Source organism: Dreissena polymorpha, chromosome 11, assembly GCF_020536995.1.
Source record: "Dreissena polymorpha isolate Duluth1 chromosome 11, UMN_Dpol_1.0, whole genome shotgun sequence".
Classification (NCBI taxonomy): Eukaryota; Metazoa; Mollusca; class Bivalvia; order Myida; family Dreissenidae; genus Dreissena; species Dreissena polymorpha.
Window position 1 is genome coordinate 30220197 of NC_068365.1, and position 24522 is coordinate 30244718.

The 24522-nt window shown below is 36.7% G+C and overlaps 2 protein-coding genes across 2 annotated transcripts; one reads left to right on the forward strand and one right to left on the reverse strand.

Moving 5' to 3' along the window:
* Positions 1-1005: 1005 nt before the first annotated feature.
* On the reverse strand, positions 1006-12423 carry LOC127851270 (probable 28S ribosomal protein S6, mitochondrial). The gene is made up of 3 exons (XM_052384917.1): positions 12237-12423; positions 9948-10087; positions 1006-1316 (listed from the first exon to the last, which is right to left on the reverse strand). Exons 1-3 carry the CDS (start codon positions 12282-12284, stop codon positions 1082-1084), a joined length of 423 nt encoding a protein of 140 aa, XP_052240877.1. The 5' UTR covers positions 12285-12423; the 3' UTR covers positions 1006-1081.
* A 115-nt stretch (positions 12424-12538) lies between these two features.
* On the forward strand, positions 12539-24045 carry LOC127851269 (superoxide dismutase [Cu-Zn]-like). Its single transcript, XM_052384916.1, has 5 exons — positions 12539-12706; positions 13338-13434; positions 14279-14348; positions 16359-16473; positions 22965-24045. Exons 1-5 carry the CDS (start codon positions 12635-12637, stop codon positions 23070-23072), a joined length of 462 nt encoding a protein of 153 aa, XP_052240876.1. The 5' UTR covers positions 12539-12634; the 3' UTR covers positions 23073-24045.
* The last annotated feature ends 477 nt before the right edge of the window (positions 24046-24522 follow it).

Consider the following 24522-nt stretch of genomic DNA (forward strand, 5'->3'; position numbering starts at 1 on the left):
GTCACGGAAACGAGTGTTTGCATATTGTTAGCGATTAATTTACTCGCAATGTTGTTTTAAACATCTGTTGTTAGAAAATGGGATAAGACAAACATGGTTTCATTTATATGTTAGTGGATCTGTGTATAATCAGATTCATATGCATATATTGCTTTGTTATGTTTTTCGTGCTGTACAGTTTATTGAAACAGCATATTAAATGTACATGGCAAGGTAAATATATTAATATAAATCAAAGTAAGTTAAGTGCATCTATCACTATTAAATGTGCTTGTTTATATGTTATTTTTTCCACAACGGCTTCTGATGCGATAACATGTTTCCCGGTACTTCAGGTATTCAGGGAACGTTTTTGTCCTTTTTTGCCTAAACTGCCCGCTAAAATGCCCTTTTTGAAAGTAATGCGCCATGCCCCTTTGCCCTCCTGGGAAAAACACTAGACCTTGAAGGATGACGACCTTTCACCACACAAAATGTGCAGCTCCATGAGATACACACGCATGCCAAATGTCAAGTTGCTCATTATTGCAAAAGTTATGACCAATGTTAAAGTTTTCGGACGGACATACCGTTCAAATGCTATATGCCATCCTACCGGGATATAAACTCGTAAAACAAAATTCTTTTATAACAATTTATTTCTCTCATAAAGCAACACTTAAAGCCTTTCATATGTTTAAGGAGTACTTGGACCTAAGTTTATTCTGAAGTCCAATAACAGGTTGATGAAAAGAGTCCTGTGCTATAAACATCTTTCTCTAAGTTGCAACTTATACGATTGTAAAAACATCTTTTCAGAATGCATATGATTCAACGTTTTACAAGTAGCACTTGCACCGATAAATTGAAGTTTTAAACAACCTCCAATGTAGGCATTTTTGAAATTCTCATGGCGACAGGTCACAGGTGAAATGCTACAATCAGTTGAACGGGTTATGTCACACTGATCTGATGTCTAATCGAATCGAAAGTTGACTGTGTAGTATGACCACAAGTAAGGCAACCTTAATGATATAATTTTATTTACATACAATACATGTGTAATAGTGTGATAATGAAACCCTCCGAAAGTTAAGTATCATTATGATTTAACAGTCCTGTTATTAAAATTTCGAAGCACTTTTCTCTTGTAAGCTGTCCGTTCATGTTCAGGGTGCGCCAACTCTCCAAACAAACAAGGTCCATCTAAACAGGGTCTGCGTGGTTCCTCCTCACGTTTAATGATTCCAAACTTCATAATTTCTGCTGTATTTTTGTATTTCTTTTCGAGGTTTCTCATGCCCTCAACGGAACTGTCGAACTGGAGTAGGAAATAGCTGAAAACAGACAGTAAAACAATCGTGTTGTGCCTGAGCAGCTGATAATATCATTAATAGCTCTAATTAAAATTGAAACTTATTTGCTTAAATCATAAGTTTTATTTTGCATATAACAATCAAAGTACAAGGTATAGCTGGACTTGAGTAATAATATTATTAATATCTGCCTAGCAAGGATTTAATTGAGAATTGTGCAGTGTCAACCTTGGGGAATTTTTTTTTTTTGTTGTAATACAACTCGTCTTTATAAAAGACAACGAACCGACAGTACCGAGACGCTACCCAACAAACTGGCTAGTAAGTTAAGCATTTGGTAACAATATTAGGCTCAACTCCACATAAAAATTGGATTGAACTCGTCAGTAAGAAGCACGTGTTGAAATTTCCATTTTGAATTTCACAACACCTCAACCAGTGAAACTGGTTTACAAATCATAATTATAGATATTTTTTTAAGAACAAAAAATCAGGAAACTTTTGTGGATTGATTTTCTTGGGGTGGTATTTAAATATCATCATAGACAACTGTCCTATTTATTTAAGTCAAATGTCACGGGAAAATGGCGCTGGAAAGAATTACACGACCAATCCCAACACAAGTAATGTGGTCGATCAGGTGATAGAACTCGCGATCATCAGATGTGTAGATGTGAATCACTCTACCAAATAAGCTAACTTGCTGGAAATAGAAACACGTTCTGGATAAGAAACACAACTTGCGAATCTGTTTCATTTGGTAGCAAAAAAAAATGTTATTGTAAAATATTTTACTAGATTCCACAGGAAGTCTTCTCAGGGATAAAATCCACACTCTTATGTGTCATACATGTACTGTTCTAAACCAAGTGGCTACTTTTCCTTCCTCCACCAAAACATTCAGTACTCGCGTAAGTTTAAACCTATGGAATACAATGCATTATTGGAATTCAGTTATAGGCATGGCATCTCAGGACATGGCTACCTGTATTCACAAAAGAACCATGGGCCCTATGGCGCTCACCTCCGACCGTAAGAAACTAAAATATTCTCAGGAGGATTAGTTAAAAATAATTCAAGTATTTATGACACATGAATACTTAATTTCTAGGCACATATTTTTCGAACTTTTGGTATACGAACAAATTTTCTGACCAAATTTCTTTTGTCCAATAAGATTTAATTTGAAATGTGACTAGTATTAAAGGGGCCTTTTCATGTTTTGGCAAATTGACAGAATTGAAAAAAGTTGTTTCAGATTCGCAAATTTTCGTTTTAGTTATGATATTTGTGAGGAAACAGTAAAACTGATCATTTACCATGCTCTAATATATCCATTATATGCATCTTTTGACGATTTAAAAACTAGAAAATTATAAAGCGTTGCAACGCGAAACGATTGAATAATTTAATTGGACAGTTCTGTTGTTAAATTTTGTGAAACTACGAAGATTGCTTATATAAAGTATAAAATACGTTTGTCGTGCATACTTGGCAGGATGGCCGAGCGGTCTTATTTGTTTTTAATTCAGGACTCCAGGGGTCACTGGGTCTAGCCCTGCCGCGGTTAACTTTATTTTCTTTTGTGGTTATCTCCACCGTCCGTCCGTCCGTCCTGGCAACTATCTTCTCCTACACTATAAGCACTAGAACCTTGAAACTTACACACATGGTAGCTATGAGCATATGTGCGACCCTGCATTATTTGGAATTTTGATCTGACCCCTGGGTCAAAAGTTATGGGGATTGGAGTGGGCCGGGTCAGAGATTTTCACTCATTTTTAGCTCACCTGATTGCTCAGGTGAGCTTTTGTGACCGGTCTTTGTCCGTCGTACGTTCGTCCGTCCGTTAACATTTGTTCGTAAACACTCTAGAGGCCACATTTATTGTCCGATCTTCATGAAACTTGGTCAGAAGCTTCGTCCCAATGCAATCTCGGTTGAGTTCGAAACTGGGTAATGCCGGGTCAAAAACTGGGTCACTAGGTCAAAAAAAGAAAAAAACGTGTAAACACTGTAGAAGTCACATTTCATGCCCAATCTTAATGTAACTTTGTCAAAATGTTTGTCTCAATGATATGTTGGTTGAGTTCAAAAGTGGTTCCGGTCCGTTGAAAAACATGGCCGGCAGTGGGCGGGGCAGTTTTCCTTATTTGGCTATAGAGAACTTGTAAACACTCTGGAAGTAAAAATGTTTGCCAAATCATCATGAAAGTTAATCAAAACATTGGTTTTATTGATTTCTCGGACGAGTGCAAAAATGGTCCATATCGGTGTAAAATCGGTGAAAAAACATGGCCGCCAGTGGGCGGGGCATTTTTCTCTTTATGTATATAGTGAAAACATGTCAACACTCTAAAGTCACATTTTTGGCCCAATTTTCATGAAAAATTTGTCAGAACTTTTGTTTCCTAGATACGTGGGTTAAGTTTGAAAATGGTTCCGGTCTGTTGAAAAACAAGGTTGCCAGGGGGCGTGGCAGTTTTCCTTATATTTATATAGTAAAAAGGCTTGCAATCATTCATGAATTAAGGTCATGTAACATGTGAGACAACTCTTCTAAATATTGCATTTAAGAATACAGTAGTTACTCCCCTTTGATTATTAATCATAATTATACAGTGTAGTTGTGTTTCATTTATGTGTTAATTGTTATTCGAGGTTGGATGTTTTTATGCCCCCTTTCGAAGAAAAAGGGGGCATATAGTGATCGGACTGTCCTTCCGTCCGTCCGTCTGTCTGTCTGTCTGTCCGTCTTTCTTCGAACAAACCTGTTTTAGTGGTTTATCGGACATTGCTATTTGATTCGATTATTAACAGTATCGAGAATCATCGCGCTCATACTTAATACATTAGTCAATATGATGCAATAATACATTAGTAAATATGATGGAATAATTCTTGTTAGTTAATTAAAAATAATATTTATCATGGTATCGTTGAAAACACATTAATAATCTATTATTGACATGCCATAATAATATCGCTGGATTCATTTAACATCTTTCTGGTAAAAAAAATTCGAGTTCACCTAGTTCACGCTATAGCGTCTTTATTATATAACTATTATTTTACTGACCGCGAAATCCGATCAGCACATAAGGTCTGACCTGTATATAAACTCTGACATTCAAACACACTAACCGCGAACTGACCCCTTATACCTCGCGGGTTGAAATGCAATGCATTAAAGTGAGGCATCGCTTCCACTGCTCTTTATACTTTTACATATAACATGTTGACAGGAATATGGAAGTCAGTACTAAATATAAGAACATGGCCTTTAAGTACACAACGTTCTCGCGCTGGCAATCCTCTGAAAATAAAAGGTGCACGCACAACTGTATTGATGTCGAGATTGAGTGTAAAACTGTTCTATCTATTAATATAAAGAAGTGAAACTCCAGCTGCTGGAGCAGTATTGAATTTTCATTAAAAACAATTAGTAGGTCCTTTATTTAAGGCAAGTGACCGATTGCCCAAACAGTACAAAACAGCACAATACAGCACAATACAAACCAACATAAACACAAAATATGAATAAAGCTGGGGTCACCGCCTTGGAACGGTCAATGCAAAGCATTGGGGGTTTAAACCTGGTTATAGAGCGCTCAACCTCACACTTGGCCCAGCAATATTCATAATACATTTAAGTGTAAATAAAATTTAACGTCATAGCATTGTAACTCAAATTAAACAATAATAAAAGGGAATTAAAACGCATTCAATTTAATTACTATTTAATTACTCAATTGCATTGAAGATACAAGAGTAACAGAATTACAACTTTTTGACGAACGATCAAATAAAACTATTAACAATTGTCAACTACATTCCTTCTTTATAGAAAAGATTTGAGAATATAGAATCATAGAGTTAATATCTCAGATAATCATCGCGCAAATACAGGAAGAAGCAGCAATAATGGGTGTAAAAATTCCATATTACATAGCTTGGTTGTTTATGTGACTGCTAAACAAATTAAAAATAATTAAATCAAACAAGAAACGCCTATCAGAGAGAAATTAAGCCTTTTTATTAGAGGTAAAACTGTTTCATGCTGAACACGGAGTAAAACAGTGTCACAAAGACGCGGACATGTTTCCAATGTTCTAGTGGTATTATCAAATCAGCCAATGCAGTCAATGAAGTGTATTCATCTGAACTTGGCCGCGGGAAGTTTTATTTGAATTCTATTGGACGCTAACAAAGGTCACGTAAGGTGAAAAGCTGGCGTAGTCAGCTCCGCCGAAAAAGCTTGTGAACACTCTAGAAGTCACATTTTTTGCCCAATCATCATGAAACTTGGTGAATAGATTTGTTTTATATATATCTCAGATGAGTTTGCAAATGGTCCCGATGGGTCAATAAACATGGCTGCCAGGGGGTGGGGCAGTTTTCCTTGTGACTATATAGAAAGAAACCTTGTGATCGAACACTATAGAAGTCACATTTTTTGCCTAATCATCTTGAAACTTAGTCAATACATTGGTTTTATTGATTTCTTGGACAAGTTGGAAAATGGCTCAGATCGGTGAAACACACTTTTTAGCTCACCTGATTGCTCAGGTGAGGTTTAGGATTGGTCTTTGTCCGCTGTCCGTCCGTCCACATTTGGTTTGTAAACACTCTAGCATTCACACTTCTCAAGCATTCTTTATTAAAGTTGCTGAAAGATCTCATTCAAGTTTGATGATGAGCAAAAGCACATAATTAATGCCATAATTATTGCCCTTAGATTGTCCAAATTTTCATTATATTATACAAAATCCTTGTAAGCAAAGTTTGATGTTTGGGGGATCAACTAAAAATATAGGTCACCATTTCAAATCTTACAAAAACAAAAACACTACCTATGCCAGAGTTTTGGTTCAATAATGATGAAACTTGACCAGGAAGTTTGTCTGGTCAATATCTAGGTCATGTTTGACACTAGGTAAAGATTGAATGAACCGACTCCTCTAAGGTGAGCAAACTAGGGCCATCTTGGCCCTCTTGTTTATGTTATTTTACATTAACTTCTTCATTTCTTAACCGATTCACTTCAAATTGATACTGAACATCTCTTATGACAAAACGGTCGATCTCAACTATGCATGGCCCCATTACCAACCCTGGGCCCCCGCCCACATAGACAACACCCACCCGAAATTGCCTTTTACTATAACTACTTCATTTCTTCACCGATTTACTTCAAATTGACACTCAACATTTCTTATGACAATACGGTCAATCTCAACTATGCATGGCCCCATTACCAACCCTGGGGCGCCCCGCCCACATAGACCACGCCCACCCAAAATTGCCTTTTACTATAACTTCTTCAATTCTACACCGATTTACTTCAAATTGATACTGAACATCTCTTATGACAATACGGACAATCTCAACTATGCATGGCCCCATACCAACCCTGGGGCGCACCCTGGGTCAAACATGCGGCGTGGGGATACGCATCGGCCTCTGCCGCGCCATTTCTAGTTTAAATTTTATTCTTGATTTTTACTGGAGATCCTTAGATCCAATGTTTACATTTATCAATATAAAACATTTAATTACAAACTTCAAAATATGCCAAAATCTGTGAAAAGGCCCCTTTAAGCAATTTCTTTGATATGACTTAGTGACCTAGTTTTTTACCTCACACAACCCATTTTAGAAAAATTGGCCTAGATATCATTTTGACAAATGTTCTAACCAAGTTTCATGAAGATTGCACAATAATTGTGACTTAAAGAGTGTTTAGAAGGTTTCACAAAAGCAATACTTGGAAACCCGCTTCACCCTCCATATTTATGCCCCCCCCCCCCCCTTCGAAGAAGAGGGGGTATATTGTTTTGCACATGTCGGTCTGTCCGTCGGTCAGTCGGTCCATCCACCAGATGGTTTCCGAATGATAACTCGAGAACGCTTAGGCCTAGGATCATGAAACTTCATAGGTACATTGATCATGACTGGCAAATGACCCCTATTGATTTTCAGGTCACTAGGTCAAAGGTCAAGGTCACAGTGACTCCAAATAGTAAAATGGTTTCCGGATGATAACTAAAAAATGCTTACGCCTAGGATCATGAAACTTCATAGGTACATTGATCATAACTGGCAGATGACCCTATTGATTGCCAGGTCACTAGGTCAAAGGTCAAGCTAACAGTGACTAGAAACCGTAAAATGGTTTCCGGATGATAACTCAAGAATGCTTATGCCTAGGATCATGAAACTTCATAGGTACATTGATCATGACTTGCAGATGACCCTATTGATTGTCAGGTCACTAGGTCAAAGGTCAAGCTAACAGTGACTAGAAACCGTAAAATGGTTTCCAAATGATAACTCATGAATGCTTATGCCTAGGATCATGAAACTTCATAGGTACATTGATCATTACTGGCAGATGACCCCTATTGATTGTCAGGTCAATGTCAATGTCACAGTGACTCGAAACAGTAAAATGGTTTCCGAATGATAACTCAAGAATGCTTACGCCTAGGATCATGAAAATTCATAGGAACATTGATCATGACTGGCAGATGACCCCTATTGATTGTCAGGTCACTAGGTCAAAGGTCAAGTTCACAGTGACTCGAAACAGTTAAATGGTTTCCGGATGATAACTCAAGAATCCTTACGCCTAGGATCATGAAAGTTCATAGGTACATTGTTAATGACTTGCAGATGACCCCTTTTGATTTTCAGGTCACTAGGTCAAAGGTCAAGTTCACAGTGACTGGAAACAGTAAAATAGTTTCCGGATGATAACTCAAGAATCCTTACGCCTAGGATCATGAAACTTCATAGGTACATTGATCATGACTGGCAGATGACCTCTATTAATTTTCAGGTCAAGGTCAAGTTCACAGTGACTCGAAACAGTAAAATGGTTTCCTGATGATAACTCAAGAATCATTAGGCCTAGGATCCTGAAACTTCATAGGCACATTGATCATGACTGGCAGATGACCCCTATTGATTTTCAGGTCACTAGGTCAAAGGTCAAGATCACAGTGGCATAAAACGTATTCACACAATGGCTGCCACTACAACTGAAAGCCCATATGGGGGGCATGCCTGTTTTACAAACAGCCCTTGTTTTCAATGGGCTGGAACCATTTCAAACTTGCCTGAAATATCATTAGAACAAATGCTCTGACCAATGTTCAGGAATATTGGACACAAAATTTACTTCTCGTTAAAACTTTAAAAAAAATTGAATTAGTGACCTTACATAACCCAGTTTCACACAAATTTAATTGGGAAAATTTTTCTAAATAAGTTTCATTAAGATTGGAAATAAATGAAGCCATAGAGCGTTAACAAGATTCCACTTAATCCATATAAAGAAAATTTTCCCACTCCCACCCCAGGGGCTGGAAAACTTTTCATGCCCCCCCCCCCCCCTCCCCCTTGACTTAAACCTTGGCCAAGACATAATTAGAACAAATGTTCCGACCATGTTTCATGAATATTTTAACAAGAAACCGTCAGAGACGGGTGATGCTCCCCAAAGTTTTTTTTGTCACAATATTGCACTATATATTCAGATAAAAGGAAACATCTTGACGGCACAGTAGTTGGGGGGACAAGAATTTTTTTATATAAAATTTCAAAGGGCCATAGCTCTGTGAAACATCATCCGACCAGAACCCGCTGATAATATGCACTTCTCCTCTTAGTAGTGAAGCTTCCCATAAAGTTTCATTTAATTCCTGTCATTAGTTGCTGAGAAATAGCCTGGACAAGAATTGCACTATATGTACAGTTAATAAAAAATTTCAAAGGGCCATAACTCTGTGAAAAATCATCCGACCAGAACCTGCTGATAATATGCACATCTCTTGGTAAAGAAGCTTCCCATAAAGTTTCATTGAATTCCGGTCATTAGTTGCTGAGAAATAGCCCAGACAAGAATTGCACTATACATGTATGTACAGTTAATGGAAAATTTCAAAGGGCCATAACTCTATAAAAAATTATCCGACCAGAACCCGCTGATAATATGCACATCTCCTCTTGGTAGTGAAGCTTCCAATAAAGTTTCATTGAATTCCGGTCATTAGTTGCTGAGAAATAGCCCGAACAAAAATTGTGCAGGGACGGACACACGGACGGACGGACAGACAAAGCGGCGACTATATGCTCCCCCCAAAATTTTTTGGGGGAGCATAATAAAAATGTTACGTCTAAAGTGTTAACAAGATTTAGCTATTGCCATATTGGGAATACTGCCCCTCCCCCTTGTGGCCATGTTTTCAACGAACTCGAACGTTTTTTTCATCTTGGCTGCCACATCATTTGAACAAGCGCTGTGACAAAAGTTATATGAAAATTAAACTATAAATGTTTCTTAAAAAGTGTTAATAAGCTTTTTCTTTACTTTGACAGTGACCTAGATTGTACCTCTCCTGACTCAGATTCAACCGTGGCCAAGGTCTACCTCATCGGCAAAAAAAATGTTCTGACCAAGTTTCATGAATATTGGACAAAAATGTGACCTCTCAGGTATTAAAATGTTTAATGTGGAAAATGGACAAAGCCTGGCCGAGAAATGGCAATGGAAAAGCTCACCATGAGCACATTGTGCTCAGGTGAGCTAAATAAAAGCATGCCAAATGGTCAAGTAATGACTTATTATAGACTTATTCTAAATCTTACTGTCCATGTGTGACTCGTCTTCTCTGCACTCTCATGGGATGTGGGAGCTCTCGGACACCAAGGTTTTCCATCTTCCTAACAACACCGTCCTCTGAATATACTATTCTGCAAGCTGCTTTCAGTACATCTTTCATTATTTCCTGGAATATCCAAAAAGAAATGATTCAACTAAATGTTCGATAAATCTGTATATACCAAATGATTTTTTCATCACATAATGCAACAATAATATTAAATTGCATACTATTGGAGTTCATATGTATTTACATTTATTCTTTACTTTAAATTTACTTTTCAGCAAAGCTAGAACAGAACTGAACAGTTTATTCAGTAAATCAAGGCCGCTGATTCATAATACATGCATGTAACACAAAAACATGATATAATACAATTTCAAAGTGGCATCGTATGTTTCTATTAATGTAATATCATAATTCTTAAGAGTATGCCTGCATGTTAGTTTCCAAATAGTGTTGTCATTATTTGAAAATGTAATGCTGTAAAATTTGGTAAATGTCTCTGCAGATGAGTGCCACAAATATAAAGATAAATTCCCTAAATCACAATAGTATCACTAGTATGGAAATAACAAGTTTTTATTCTATAACAAGAGATGTGTTTGTAAGAAACACAATGCCCCCTATTGCCCCGCTTTGAAATAAAATTTCAATATATCATTTGGCAGGTTTAGAAATTATCTCCCTTTTAAAGCTTATTGCTTCCCTTTGATTGTATTTTTTACTTTTGACCTTGAAGGATGACCTTGACCTTTCACCACTCAAAATGTGCAGCTTCATGAGATACACACATGCATGCCATATATCAAGTTACTATCTTCAATATTGCAAAAGTTATGGCCAATGTTAAAGTTTTCGGACGGACGCAAAGCCTGACAGACGGACTGACGGACAGTTCAACTGCTATATGTCACCCTACCGGGGGCATAAAAATAGCACAAACTTCAATGCTTCCCCACAATTTGATATGTTTACCTGCACGCTTAACACTTTACAAATTACATATACAACTTGCCAGGTACAATTTCCTCATGATAGTAAGAAAGTATTTGAAGTTTGAATGCAATAGTATTGATACTTTGTAGAAAGTAGATTAGTAAATTGGATCTAAACACAAAATCTAACCAAATATTTTAAGTAACTCAGTCAAAAAGGGCCATAATTCCGTATAAAATGCCAACCAGAGTTTTACAACTTGTCCTGTACAGTCATCTTAATTACAAATGTAGTGAGTGTTCAAGTCTGAAAGCAATACATATGATACTTTAGGAGTAAAGTAGACCAAAACATAATTTTTTTAATTTTCTTAATTTTCTAAGTATAAAACAGCCATAATTCTGTCAAAATGCCAACCAGAGTAAGTGATGCAAGTATGAAAGAAATAGCTTTGATACTTTAGGAATAAAGTGGACCTTAACACAAAACTTAACCAAATGTTCAATTTTCTAAGTATAAAAGGGACCATAATTCTGTCAAAATGCCAGTCAGAGTTACATTACTTTGCCTGCACAGTCCCCTTATGATAGTTAGTAAGTGTTGCTAGTATGAAAGCAATAGCTTTGATAGTAAGTGATGCAAGTATGAAAGCAATTATAGCTTTGATACTTTAGGAATAAAGTGGACCTAAACACAAAATTTAACAAAATTTTCAAATTGTTAATTATAAAAAGGGCACATAATTCTGTCAAATTGCCAGCAAGTCCGGGCAGGGTTATCTAACTTTGACTGCCCAGTCCCCCCATGAAAGACCGTAAGTGTGCCATGTTTGAATGCAATAGCTTTGATACTTTATGAGAAAAGAGGACCTAAACACAAAACTTATTAAACCTGACACCATGGCAGCTGAGCTTAAAAGCCCTGGCACTGTTGTATATTTTTACATTATTGACCCTTCCACAACATATAAACCTTTTTGTAATTTTAAACATATTATTTTAAAAACAAAATCTAAAATTTAAGAATTTTAACCAAAAATCAATATTTTAATGTTTATGATAGACTTTTCTAAATAAAGTTATTTTACTAACGTTTAATAAAAAAAATTGTCTTACAATATAATATATTGGGATTGGTGAATCTATAGAAACGGATGAAAGAAAAGAAGGGAAAGAATAATTATAAGTATTGGCAAGGTTCAAGTTAGTGCGATGTAGCCTAGTCACTAGTGATCAAGGTGAGTCGCGGAAACATGTTGCAAATTAGAAAACAACATGTTTTCCAAATGATCAGTAAATGGACTTTAAAATTCCTGATAAAGTCTTCTTAAACTTACCCTTTGTGCGAAATTTTTTAAGATGATTGATGCTTCATAAGCAGGCATTTTGTGATGTTTTAGTTGAGTTTATTATGTACACACAAAGGTTATGAACAACAAATATTTTCGGCGGATATACACTAAAATTATTCAAGTTATTTGGGGTTGTCCACTTGGTCATATGTAGCTTCCCAGTCCAGTGCATCCACTCAGAAGACTCCAGAATGCGTGCTTCCTGGAGGCGATTACCGTTGCATAGCTGAAATCGGCACGAACAAGATAAATAAGCACATTGACTACAGGTGATAACTACTAATGGTTATATGTAACCCGTTATGTAGTTGACAACAGTGCCGTGTGAAAAAGGTTCACGTTCAGGGACATTTTCCTGTTGACAGTGAAAATTAGTAATTAGAATGCCAATTAACGCATGCTGTGTTCTTAAAGGCGATGGTGTCGTTACGGGTGTTATTCATTTTACACAAGAGGTAATGTCATCGTGTTTTCCTACTTTTGTTTAGGACTGTTAACTAACTACCCATGACATTGCCGGTGAATGGGTCACAGCGGTCGCAATTTAAAACGGTTTGTTGTAATAACACGTTGGGGTTTTGGCTTCCAATTGTCCGGAGGTAACTTTGAACACCAAATTAACCTCAGTGAAGAATGGGGGCACCATGGATGTTTGGTTGATGGCTTGATGCAAAATGTCATTTGTGATTAACCAAACACTAAAATGTATCATTTTCTATAGTTTCATCCTTACCTATAAATTCTGCCTCCTCCAAGTTTGAAGATATGACACATTTCGTACACAACTTAAGTAACTAATCTTTATTTAGAAAATGCTATCACATGTATATATAATTTCTTAGATCATTTTCAAATTTTATCAGCAAAAAGCCAATCCAATATGAAACACTGATATAAGTTATTGTGTGAAAACAAAAAAAATGGTAAAAAATATTTTTTTTTGCTACATAGGTTGTGTAAATGCTAATAATTTCTAACATATTTTTAATAATTTTCTCTGGAGCTTGTATTGGCTTTATTATTTTATATCCTTATTTAGCTTTATTATTTTATATAATTGTATGCCTCTTTTCCTTTCACTTGTAGGGTCCAGGTGCACCAGTAAAATTGAGTGGCAAAATTACAGGCTTAGCAGAGGGACAGCATGGCTTCCATGTGCATGAGTTTGGAGACAACAGCAATGGTGAATAGAATCGTACTTCAGAAAGATCACATAGTATTCAGAAAGTCAGAATAATTGGCAGAGGTGTCTTGTTTGAAATTGACTTTAAGGCGTTGTGACACATCAATCACTGAGCATACTGTCAAATTTTGCTTTGATGAAGGCCATTGACCTTTTACAACTTCATGTAATCCAATCATTCTCGTGCCTGAGTTTGACCAACATTGTATCCTGGCTCCATTGTACTGATGACATAATGAAACTTTTCAATTCAAAGACATAATGACTCATAACATTCAAAATATAATCTCATATTTAACAAAGACTTGTTTTAACAATCAAGTGCCAGGTTTTTTTTCCTTCTTTGTGACCCGCCGAAAATCGGCCCTTTCCCCTCCGATTTTTGTTCCCCTCAGCTCAGCTGGTAAATTTTCCCCTAGATTTCATTTTCCCCTCCAAAAAAATTTTTTTTTTTTTTTTAATCTTAAAATATATAAGTTAACCTGATCCAGTGTAGAAAATAGAAAAATATTGCATAATTAAATTTTCTATTTCCTTGAATTTGTTTAAAAAAAAGTAAAACATGCTTAATTGATTTTTTAAGACTTTCCTTATTTTCCCCCAAAATCCGGTGTTTCGTGTGATTTTTTCCCCCAAAATCCGGCGTTCCGCGCGTTTTTTTCCCCTCAAATATGCCCAGGCCCTTTCCCCAAAATCAGATTAAAAAAAACTGAGTGCAGCAAATTTTTAACTTGAATTTTACAAATTTAAAGGCTGATTTAATTTTTATTAATTTAAAGACTTTACAAAGATCTATAAATATTTAATGTATATTAACATGCTCATATTTGTTCTCGATTTGCAGGGTGTGTAAGTGCTGGACCCCACTTCAATCCAAGTGGCAAAACTCACGGGGCTCCTCAGGATGAGGAAAGGTATGTATTGTTGCACTAAATGTAACTAATTTCAAGAGGGTGTGGAGTCACTACGGGTCACTGTTTAAAAATGTAAAGTTAAACATACACATACTGAGTTAATCACAGTAACAAACTATAGCTTAATTGTTATCAATTAATTGAATACATGCTAATTTTCTTTCTCTGCTTTATATACAACTTATTTTGAAATTTAACTGACTTGTTAAAGATTTATTCAGTTTAAATAAAGTTTAAAAACTGAAGTACAATAATATTTTTTAAGCTTACCTGAGCAAATTGTGCTAATGGTGGGCTTTTGTGATTGCCGTTTGTCAGTTTTGCGATTGTCGGTCTTGCGTCTCGTGTTGACATTTACCTTGTTAACACTCTAGATACCACATTAATTGTACGATCTTCATTTAATTCAAAACTTGGTAAGGAGATTGCTCCCTATAATATATTTGCAGATATTTAAACTGGGTCACATGAGGTCAAAGACAAGGTCAATAAGTCAAATTAATGAAAAAGTTTTGTAATACTCTTGAAGTCATATTATTGTCCAACCTGCATGAAACTTGGTCAAACCATTAGTTTCATTGAAATCTCAGGTGAGTTAAAAAAATAGGCAGCCTATAGATAGCAGGCACACGTTTAAGTAACTCAATAAAAACCTACCGCAACATATTCTGATATACCAGATGTACAGTTTGTGAAGTTTACAGCTGTCAGACTGCGGGAAGTCTACTGCGATATCACACTGCCAGAATTGGAATTACCATAAAGCTATAAACAGAAATGCCTCATATCTTTTGTTGACTCGTTGTCCCGTCAAAAAGCACGCAAAACTCATGTAACAATGTACAACATCACGCCGTACGCGTGGAAAGCGTGCATTTATTGAATTTTTGATACAAACTTTATAGCGCGAAGAACATTGAGATCTGTGGATTTTGATTAAAAGCTTTGTTGTTCTATAACAAAATTATTTCGCAAATAATTGGAAATTGCCTTTTTTCTCTTACTAAATTTCAAATAAAACACGCATCTTTATCGTTACGGTCTTTTAGTTGAGTTATTATTAAAACAGCCATTGTACTGATTATAGAGAACATGAAGACAAAACTGGATTTAGTGTTAGGCGTTATGAAAACACGCTTTGCATGTATGCTGACCTAATGTGTATACTGTTGTGTTTTGACAAAATGGATTAACATGTGTGGATGCAACTCTGTCGATTTGGTAAAATTACCGGTAATATATTGTTTTTAATGCCATTATTTATTAATGGAGAAAATAAGAACATTATCATTTAAAGTCTCGCAAGAAGTTCTTTTACCTTACTTAAAATGGTTTGTAATTGGCTTAATTTCTGGCGCTACAGCGGCCTTCGCCCCCCCCCCCCTCCCATGGCCCCCATTCGGGCTTCGCCTTGCACACACCGGGGGGCCCCCTGGACCACCAGCAAATATTTCCGTTTTTCAGACATTTTCAATTTTCACCCATGTGAAACCTTTAACACCCTGTGTGTTTCATTTTTAGTCCAATCTTTATGAAATTTGTTTAGAGTATTTGTTTTAATGATATCTTGGTGACCAATTTAAAAATGGTTTGGTTTCGTTGAAAAACACGGACACCAGATGGCAGAGCAGTTTTTTATATATTGCTATATGGAACCTTGTTAACACAGTAGAAGTAAAAATGTGCATAGAAATTAAATATGTATGTTTCATAATGTACCTTTATTATTTTGAACAATATTCTCAAAATATTTTGTTCCATCAACTCTCAGGTTTTCAGGTGAGGGCCTTAGAGCCCATGGTCCACACTTGATTTGTCTTTTTTTTTGTATTGTACTAAAAAGCCTTACTTTAGGGGCTGTTTCTAATTATCAACCTGTACTTGGCGTCTTTGGAATGATCTAAAAGTCCATCCTAGGGCCTCCCAGTCACCTGCAGCAAAATGCCTGTTTTTTTAATGATAAACAAGTAACTTCATGTGTTATTTGATAAACATAACATTATGTTGCAGACATGCCGGAGATCTGGGAAATGTGACAGCAACGGCAGAGACGTGCGATGTGAACATCACAGACTGCAAGATTACTCTGACTGGCCCGGAATCTATCATTGGCCGTACCATGGTGGTATGCATCAGGATTTTACACTGAACAGATCTTTTTTATGCTACAAAATATCTATTTCGGTTGGTTCATAGTCGATGCAGTACGCTTTTTTTGGTATGAATAACACAAAGTTTGAATTAATTGTAAGTTATGCATATTGAGGCTATTCTTGTACAACTTTTGGCCAGAATTAAGAAAACAATTTCTGAAATTACAATTTTAATGGAAGCATTATAGCATTGCAATATAATTTAGGGATGGCAACCAATACCGATTTTGGTATTTTGGTATTCGAATATTCAGTCATCCTTCCGAACGAATATTCAGATATTCGGTCATCATTTGTTGCAAAAAAATCAACAAAATCAACTTTGTAAACCGTACCGTTACTCCATGAATTCTACTTTCGTTTTTACCAGAAGTTCACCGGAAGTGACTAAATAATGAAACAGTGTGTTGCCGTCGCTAATTTGAAGTTGATTTTGTTGATTATTTTTTAATAGATGTTGATCAAATATTCGTGAATATTTTTTTAACAGATTGATGGAACAAAGGAATCGGACTTTTTATTTTAATATTGAGAGCTTGAGACTGTTTATAGCTAGATGTAATTGTTAAAATTGAATGACAAAGACTGTTTTTATGCCTCCGGTAGGGTGGCATACAGCAGTTGAACTGTCCGTCAGTCAGTATGTCAGTGTGTGTGTATGTCAGTATGTGTGTATTTCAGTCAGTCTGTCCGTCCGAAAAAACTTTAACGTTGGCCATAACTTTTGCATTATTGAAGATGAAGGTGAAGGTCAAGGTCATACTTTAAGGTCAAATGTCAATTATATGGTGTCTGTCCGTCCGAAAACTTTAACATTGGCCATAACTTTTCAATATTGAAGATAGCAACTTGATATTTGGCATGCATGTGTATCTCGCGGAGCTGCACATTTTAAGTGGTGAAAGGTGAAGGTCAAGGTCATCCTTCAAGGTCAAATGTCTTATATATGGCGTCTGTCCGTCCGTCCAAAAGCTTAAACATTGGCCATTACTTTTTCACTATTGAAGATAGCAACTTGATATTTGGCAAGCATGTGTATCTCATGGATCTGAACATTTTGAGTGGTGAAAGGTGAAGGTCAAGGTCACCCTCAAGGTCAAATGTCAAATATATGGCGTCTGTCCGTCTGAAAACTTTAACATTGGCCATAACTTTTTCAATATTGAAGATAGCAACTTGATATTTGGCATGCATGTGTATCTCATGAAGCTTCACATTTTGAGTGGTGGAAGTTCAAGGTCAAGGTCATCCTTCAAGGTCAAAGGTCAAAAAAAATAAATTCAAAGAGGCATTCTCATGAAGCTGCACATTGTGAGTGGTGGAAGTTCAAGGTCAAGGACATCCTTCAAGGTCAAAGGTATAAAAAATAATCAAATCAGCGTTCTCATGAAGCTGCGGATTTTGAGTGGTGGAAGTTCAAGGTCAAGGTCATCCTGCAAGGTCAAAGGTCACCAAAAAAAAATGTTTTTTTTTTCAAAGTGGCGCTATAGGGCGCATTGTGTTTCTGACTAACACATCTCTTGTTTAACTATTAATATTGTACATCAACAATAGAACGACAAACATAATATTTACATGACGCCAAAAAAAAAACATGACAAAACAGTTACATCTTAAAAAAATTTAAGCTGAACTTAAATGTATTATTTACATAGCGAACACATTCAAACAATATATACGGACAAAACACCAATGATAGATACTGAAACAAGATGCCTTTTGCATAAATTCTTATTAATTTTTTACACCAAGTCGGCTTTTCCTTAACTCATTTAATCTTTGATCATTTAAAATGTAATCAAGTCATAAGATCAAGTGCGGGTTGGTGTTTTAATTGCCAACGCGATTTGCACCTATCATAATTTTGACACAAAGTGACTGTCTTTGGTCAATTAAAGTTTCCTATAAGTAGGCAATTAGCGGGATTTATGACAGGTGTACTGTCATCACCTTAGCGACGCATTATCGCGACTACCAGAATAAACTCTATGACATGAGAAACAACTTTTTATGCCCTCGGTAGGTTGGCATATAGCAGTTGAACTGTCCGTCAGTCAGTATGTGTGTATGTCAGTATGTGTGTATGTCAGTCTGTCCGTCTGTCCGAAAAAAACTTTAACATTGGCCATAACTTTTTCACTATTGAAGATAGCAACTTGATAATTGGCATGCATGTGTATCTCATGGAGCTGAACATTTTGAGTGGTGAAAGGTGAAGGTCAAGGTCATCCTTTAAGGTCAAATGTCAAATATATGGCGTCTGTCCGTCTGAAAACTTTAACATTGGCCATTACTTTTTCAATATTGAAGATAGCAACTTGATATTTGGCATGCATGTGTATCTCATGAAGCTGCACATTTTTAGTGGTGGAAGTACAAGGTCAAGGTCATCCTTCAAGGTCAAGGTCATCCTTCAAGGTCAAAGGTCAAAAAAATAAAATAAAAGCGGCGTTCTCATTAAGCTGCACATTTTGAGTGGTGGAAGTTAAAGGTCAAGGTCACCCTTGAACGTCAAAGGTAAGAAAAATAAAATCAAAGCGGCGTTCTCATGAAGCTGCACATTTTGAGTGGTGGAAGTTCAAGGTCAACCTTTAAGGTCAAGGTCATCCTTCAAGGTCAAAGGTAAAAAAAATTAAAATCAAAGCGGCTTTCTCATGAAGCTGCACATTTTTAGTGGTGGAAGTTCAAGGTCAAGGTCATCCTTCAAGGTCAAGGTCATCCTTCAAGGTCAAAGGTAAATTTTTTTAATAAAAAATCCAAGCGGCGTTCTCATGAAGCTGCACTTTTTGAGTGGTGGAAGCTCAAGGTCAAGGTCATCCTTCAAGGTCAAAGGTAAAAAAAAATTATATAAAAATTCAAAGCGGCGCAAAAGGGGGCATGTTGTTTCTGACGACCACATTTCTTGTTCAAGAATGTTTGAAGCAAGTTTCATGAATACAAAGTCCTTGAAATTACTTGATTTTTTTGCCGCCCCCCCCCCCCCCCCCCCCCCCTTCGAAGAAGAGGGGGTATATTGCTTTGCATATGTCGGTCGGTCGGTCTGTCTGTCTGTCGGTCGGTCTGTCCACCAGGTGGTTTCCGGATGATAACTCAAGAACGCTTAGGCCTAGGATCATGAAACTTCATAGGTACATCGATCATGACTCGCAGATGACACCTATTGATTTTGAGGTCAAAGGTCAAGGTCAATGTGACCCGAAATAGTAAAATGGTTTCCGGATGATAATTCAAGAACGCTTATGCCTAGGATCATGAAACTTAATAGGTAGATTGATCATGACTCGCAGATGACCCCTATAGATTTTCAGGTCACTAGGTCAAAGGTCAAGGTCACGGTGACCCGAAATAGTAAAATGGTTTCCGGATGATAACTCAATAACGCTTATGCCTAGGATCATGAAGCTTGATAGGTACATTGATCATGACTCGCAGATGACCCCTATTGATTTTGAGGTCACTAGGTCAAAGGTCAAGGTCACGGTGACCCGAAATAGTAAAATGGTTTCCGGATGATAACTCAAGAACGCTTATGCCTCGGATCATGAAACTTGAAAGGTAGATTGACCATGACTCGCAGATGACCCCTATTGATTTTCAGGTCACCAGGTCAAAGGTCACGGTGACCCGAAATAGTTAAATGGTTTCCAGATGATAACTCAAGAATGCTTATGCCTAGGATCATGAAACTTGATAGGTAGATTGATCATGACTCGCAGATGACCCCTATTGATTTTCAGGTCACAAGGTCACGGTGACCCAAAATAGTAAAATGGTTTCCGGATGATAACTCAATAACGCTTATGCCTAGGATCATGAAACTTGATAGGTAGTTTTATCATGACTGGCAGATGACCCCTATTGATTTTCAGGTCACTAGGTCAAAGGTCAAGGTCACGGTGACCCGAAATAGTAAAATGGTTTCGGGATGATGACTCAAGAACGCTTATGCCTAGGATCATGAAACTTCATAGGTACATTATCATGACTGGCAGATGACCCCTATTGATTTTCAGGTCAAAGGTCAAGGTCACGGTGACCCGAAATAGTAAGATGGTTTCTGGATGATAACTCAACAATGCTTATGCCTAGGATCATGAAACTTGATAGGTAGATTGATCATGACTCGCAGATGACCCCTATTGATTTTGAGGTCACTCGGTCAAAGGTCAAGGTCACGGTGACCAGAAATAGTAAAATGGTTTCCGGATGATAACTCAAGAACGCTTATGCCAAGGATCATGAAACTTGATAGGTACATTGATCATGACTGGCAGATGACCCCTATTGATTTTCAAATCACTAGGTCAAAGGTCAAGGTCACCGTGACCCGAAACAGTAAAATGGTTTCCCGATGATAACTCAAGAAAGCTTATGGCAAGGATCATGAAACTTCATAGGTACATTGATCATGACTCGCAGATGACCCCTATTGATTTTCAGGGCACTAGGTCAAAGGTAAAGGTCACAGTGACAAAAAACATATTTACAAAATGGCTGTCACTACAACTGAGAGCTTATATGGGGGGCATGCATGTTTTACAAACAGCCCTTGTTTTGTTTTCTTCCGAATATTCGATTCGGAAAATAGTATTCGAATATTCGGTGCGGGACCGAATATTCGGATATTTGTTGACATCCCTACAATATATCTATTACCAGGTGGTTCTGCTTCCAATATCTTCTGACTGGTACATATTAATTGTCCCCTGCCATAGTCGGAGGGATATTGTTTTGGTGTTGTCCGTCCGTCCGTCTTTCCTTTCGTCCTTCCGTCCGGCACTTTTGTGTCCAGAGCCATATCTTGTAAGTGCTTTGGCGGATTTCAATGAAACTTAGTATGAGTATATATATGGATAAGAGGATGATTCACGCCTAATGGCATTGTACACCATCTGTTAATTACAGAGTTATGGCTCTTTGTATCTTGGAAAAATGCTTTTTTGTTTCCGGAGCCATATCTTGGAAGTGCTTTGGCGGATATCATTGTAACTTGGTATGAGTATAAATATGGATAACAGGATGATGTACGCCAAATGGCATTGTATACCATTGGATAATAAAGGAGTTATTGCCCTTTGTATCTTGAAAAAATGCTTTTTTGAGTGTCAAATATAACACTTTTGTGTCCAGAAGCATATTGGCGGGGGATATCAATTCAATGAATTTGCTTGTTATAATTAGTTTTAGAAATTCTAAGACTTTAGTTCTTACTATTTTATTGCAAAGAAACAATGAACAACCACAGCAATAACATCAATCAGTTTTACTGATGTTCTTGTTACTTTGAAAACAACCTCTCCTAATTGCAACAAACCGCATTTCATTTTAATTAAGCAATTATGACATAATTATTTATCCATAAATTTAAAATGACACATGCAATGTGCAGTTCAACAGGAGAAATGGCTCAAAATTACCATGATCATGATACTATAATGCAATGGCTAAAAAAAATTCTGTCAAATCCAACAGTAACATGTTAAATTGTAAATTGTAATTGAGATATTTATTGTTAATTATGTCCCCTTCGAAGAAGAGGGGGTATATTGCTTTGCACATGTCGGTCTGTCGGTCGGTCCGTCCACCAGGTGGTTTCCGGATGATAACTCAAGAACGCTAGGGCCTAGGATCATGAAACTTCATAGGTAAATTGATCATGACTCGCATATGACCCCTATTGATTTTGAGGTCACTAGGTCAAAGTTCAAGGTCACGGTGACCCGAAATAGTAAAATGGTTTCCGGATGATAACTCAAGAACGCTTTGGCCTAGGATCATGAAATTTGACAGGTAGATTAATCATGACTCACAGATGAGCCCTATTGATTTTCAGGTCACTAGGTCAAAGGTCACAGTGACCCGAAATAGTAAAATGGTTTCCAGATGATAACTCAAGAACGCTTATGCCTAGGATCATGAAACTTCGTTGGTAGATTGATAATGGCTGGCAGATGAATCCTATTGATTTTCAGGTCACTAGGTCATAGGTCAAGGTCACGGTGACCCGAAATATTAAAATTGTTCCGGATGATAACTCAAGAACGCTTATGGCTAGGATCATCAAACTTCATAGTTACATTGATCATGACTGGCAGATGACCCCTATTGATTTTCAGGTCACTAGGTCAAAGGTCAAGGTCACAGTGACAAAAAACATATTCACACAATGGCTGTCACTACAACGGAGAGCCCATATGGGGGCATGCATGTTTTACAAACAGCCCTTGTTGTAATTAAGATATTTATGTGGTTTTAGCACAGGTCTGTGTAATTTTGTAAGCTCAAGTAATTTAAATTCAAAAACAGAAATGCATACAATGTCATCTTTAATAGTAACATCTTGATAGTTGTTGTATATTTTTCTTTTCCGTAATATATTTTCCCTTTCAGTATTGATACACTTTAATATTCTTGAACACACACACTTGTATTTTGTGTTGATATTTCATGTGATATTCTACAGATTCATGCTGATGTAGACGACCTTGGGAAGGGAGGTCATGAACTCTCCAAGACGACAGGCAATGCTGGAGCTCGTCTGGCATGTGGAGTAATTGGCATCGCCAAGTAGGGTGAAGTCCAAAGTGTAGGCCCTCTCGATGATTGATGTCCTTAGGCTCAAGGAATTGGCGGTTATGTTGTGTGATATTTATGGATGATTCTGTTGTGTTGAAATAACAAGTAATCAAAGCAAGTGTGTATGTGTTGATTTTTTTGTTCAATAAGATAATATGCCAAAAACACCAGACTTTTAGGAGATTTTCTTGCATAGAAATAGTGTCTATTTTTGCATGTTTTGTTTGTTAGTTCCAAATTACAATGCTTTTCTTTTGTTCTGACATGGTAATACATCTTTGTTTTAATCTTGTCTGATACTGTATTGTTTTAAGAATGCCAGTAACCAGACACAAATATATATTACTAAAACATTCTTCCACTAAAAAGTTCAAAGCCTTTTTTTCACAGTTTCAGTGATCATGTTAATGTTTACTGAGTTAACTTTTATACGCTTTCATTGTATTTTTCTGTGTTTTGAGTTTACACCATATTGGCAGCTTTTTCAGAATGACAGAAGAGGTACATAACATAAGCCTGGAGCTGTTTAATAAATTCTGTCTAATTTATCCACTGATTTATTCTTAAGCATATCTGAAAGGTTTAATTTTTGCATAATTTGTGTCAAATGTTTTTGTATGTTGTATGCATCATGCTTAAAAATTTATTGTTTAAACAAAGTTAACATTCTTAGATGAGTGTAACCTGAAGCAATGCGTTTCAATGCACTTGGGAGAAAAGTTGTTCTGTTTTGTGAATGAAAATTGTGGCTTTTGAATGCCATCCTTGTAATATGTTTAAAACTTTAAATGTTTACATATACAAGATGTATTGTATAATGTGGGCAAAATGTTGATGAATATTATGATTGAACAAATCATTGGAGAAAAGTAATTTCAGCGCATTATTCAATGGAAAATATTGTTATACATAAATATATGTACTTAAAAATTGATACATAGAAAAATAAAATGATAACTGGATAATAATGTTTAATTTGTCAGTTGTGTTTCCATGTCTGTAATCTCTGATACATAGTGTTAAATTAAAGTAAGCTTAGGACCTTATCTCATGGTGTTAATAGAGCGAAAAGATGCAATTAAATATCAAATGGAGAGGGTATATTTGTTATGCTCCCCTTCGAAGAAGAGGGTATGTCTTGTTTTGCACATGTCGGTCGGTCATGACGTCCGTCCACCAGATGGTTTCGGATGATAACTCAAGAAAGCTTAGGCAGAGGACCATGAAACTTCATAGGTACATTGATCATGACTGGCAGATGACCCCTATTGATTTTCAGGTCACTAGGTCAAAGGTCAAGGTCACACGAAATAGTAAAATGGTTTCCGGATAATAACTCAAAAGTGCTTACACCTAGGACCATGAAACTTCATAGGAACATTGATCATTACTGGCAGATGACCCCTATTGATTTTCAGGTCACTAGGTCAAAGGTCACAGTGACT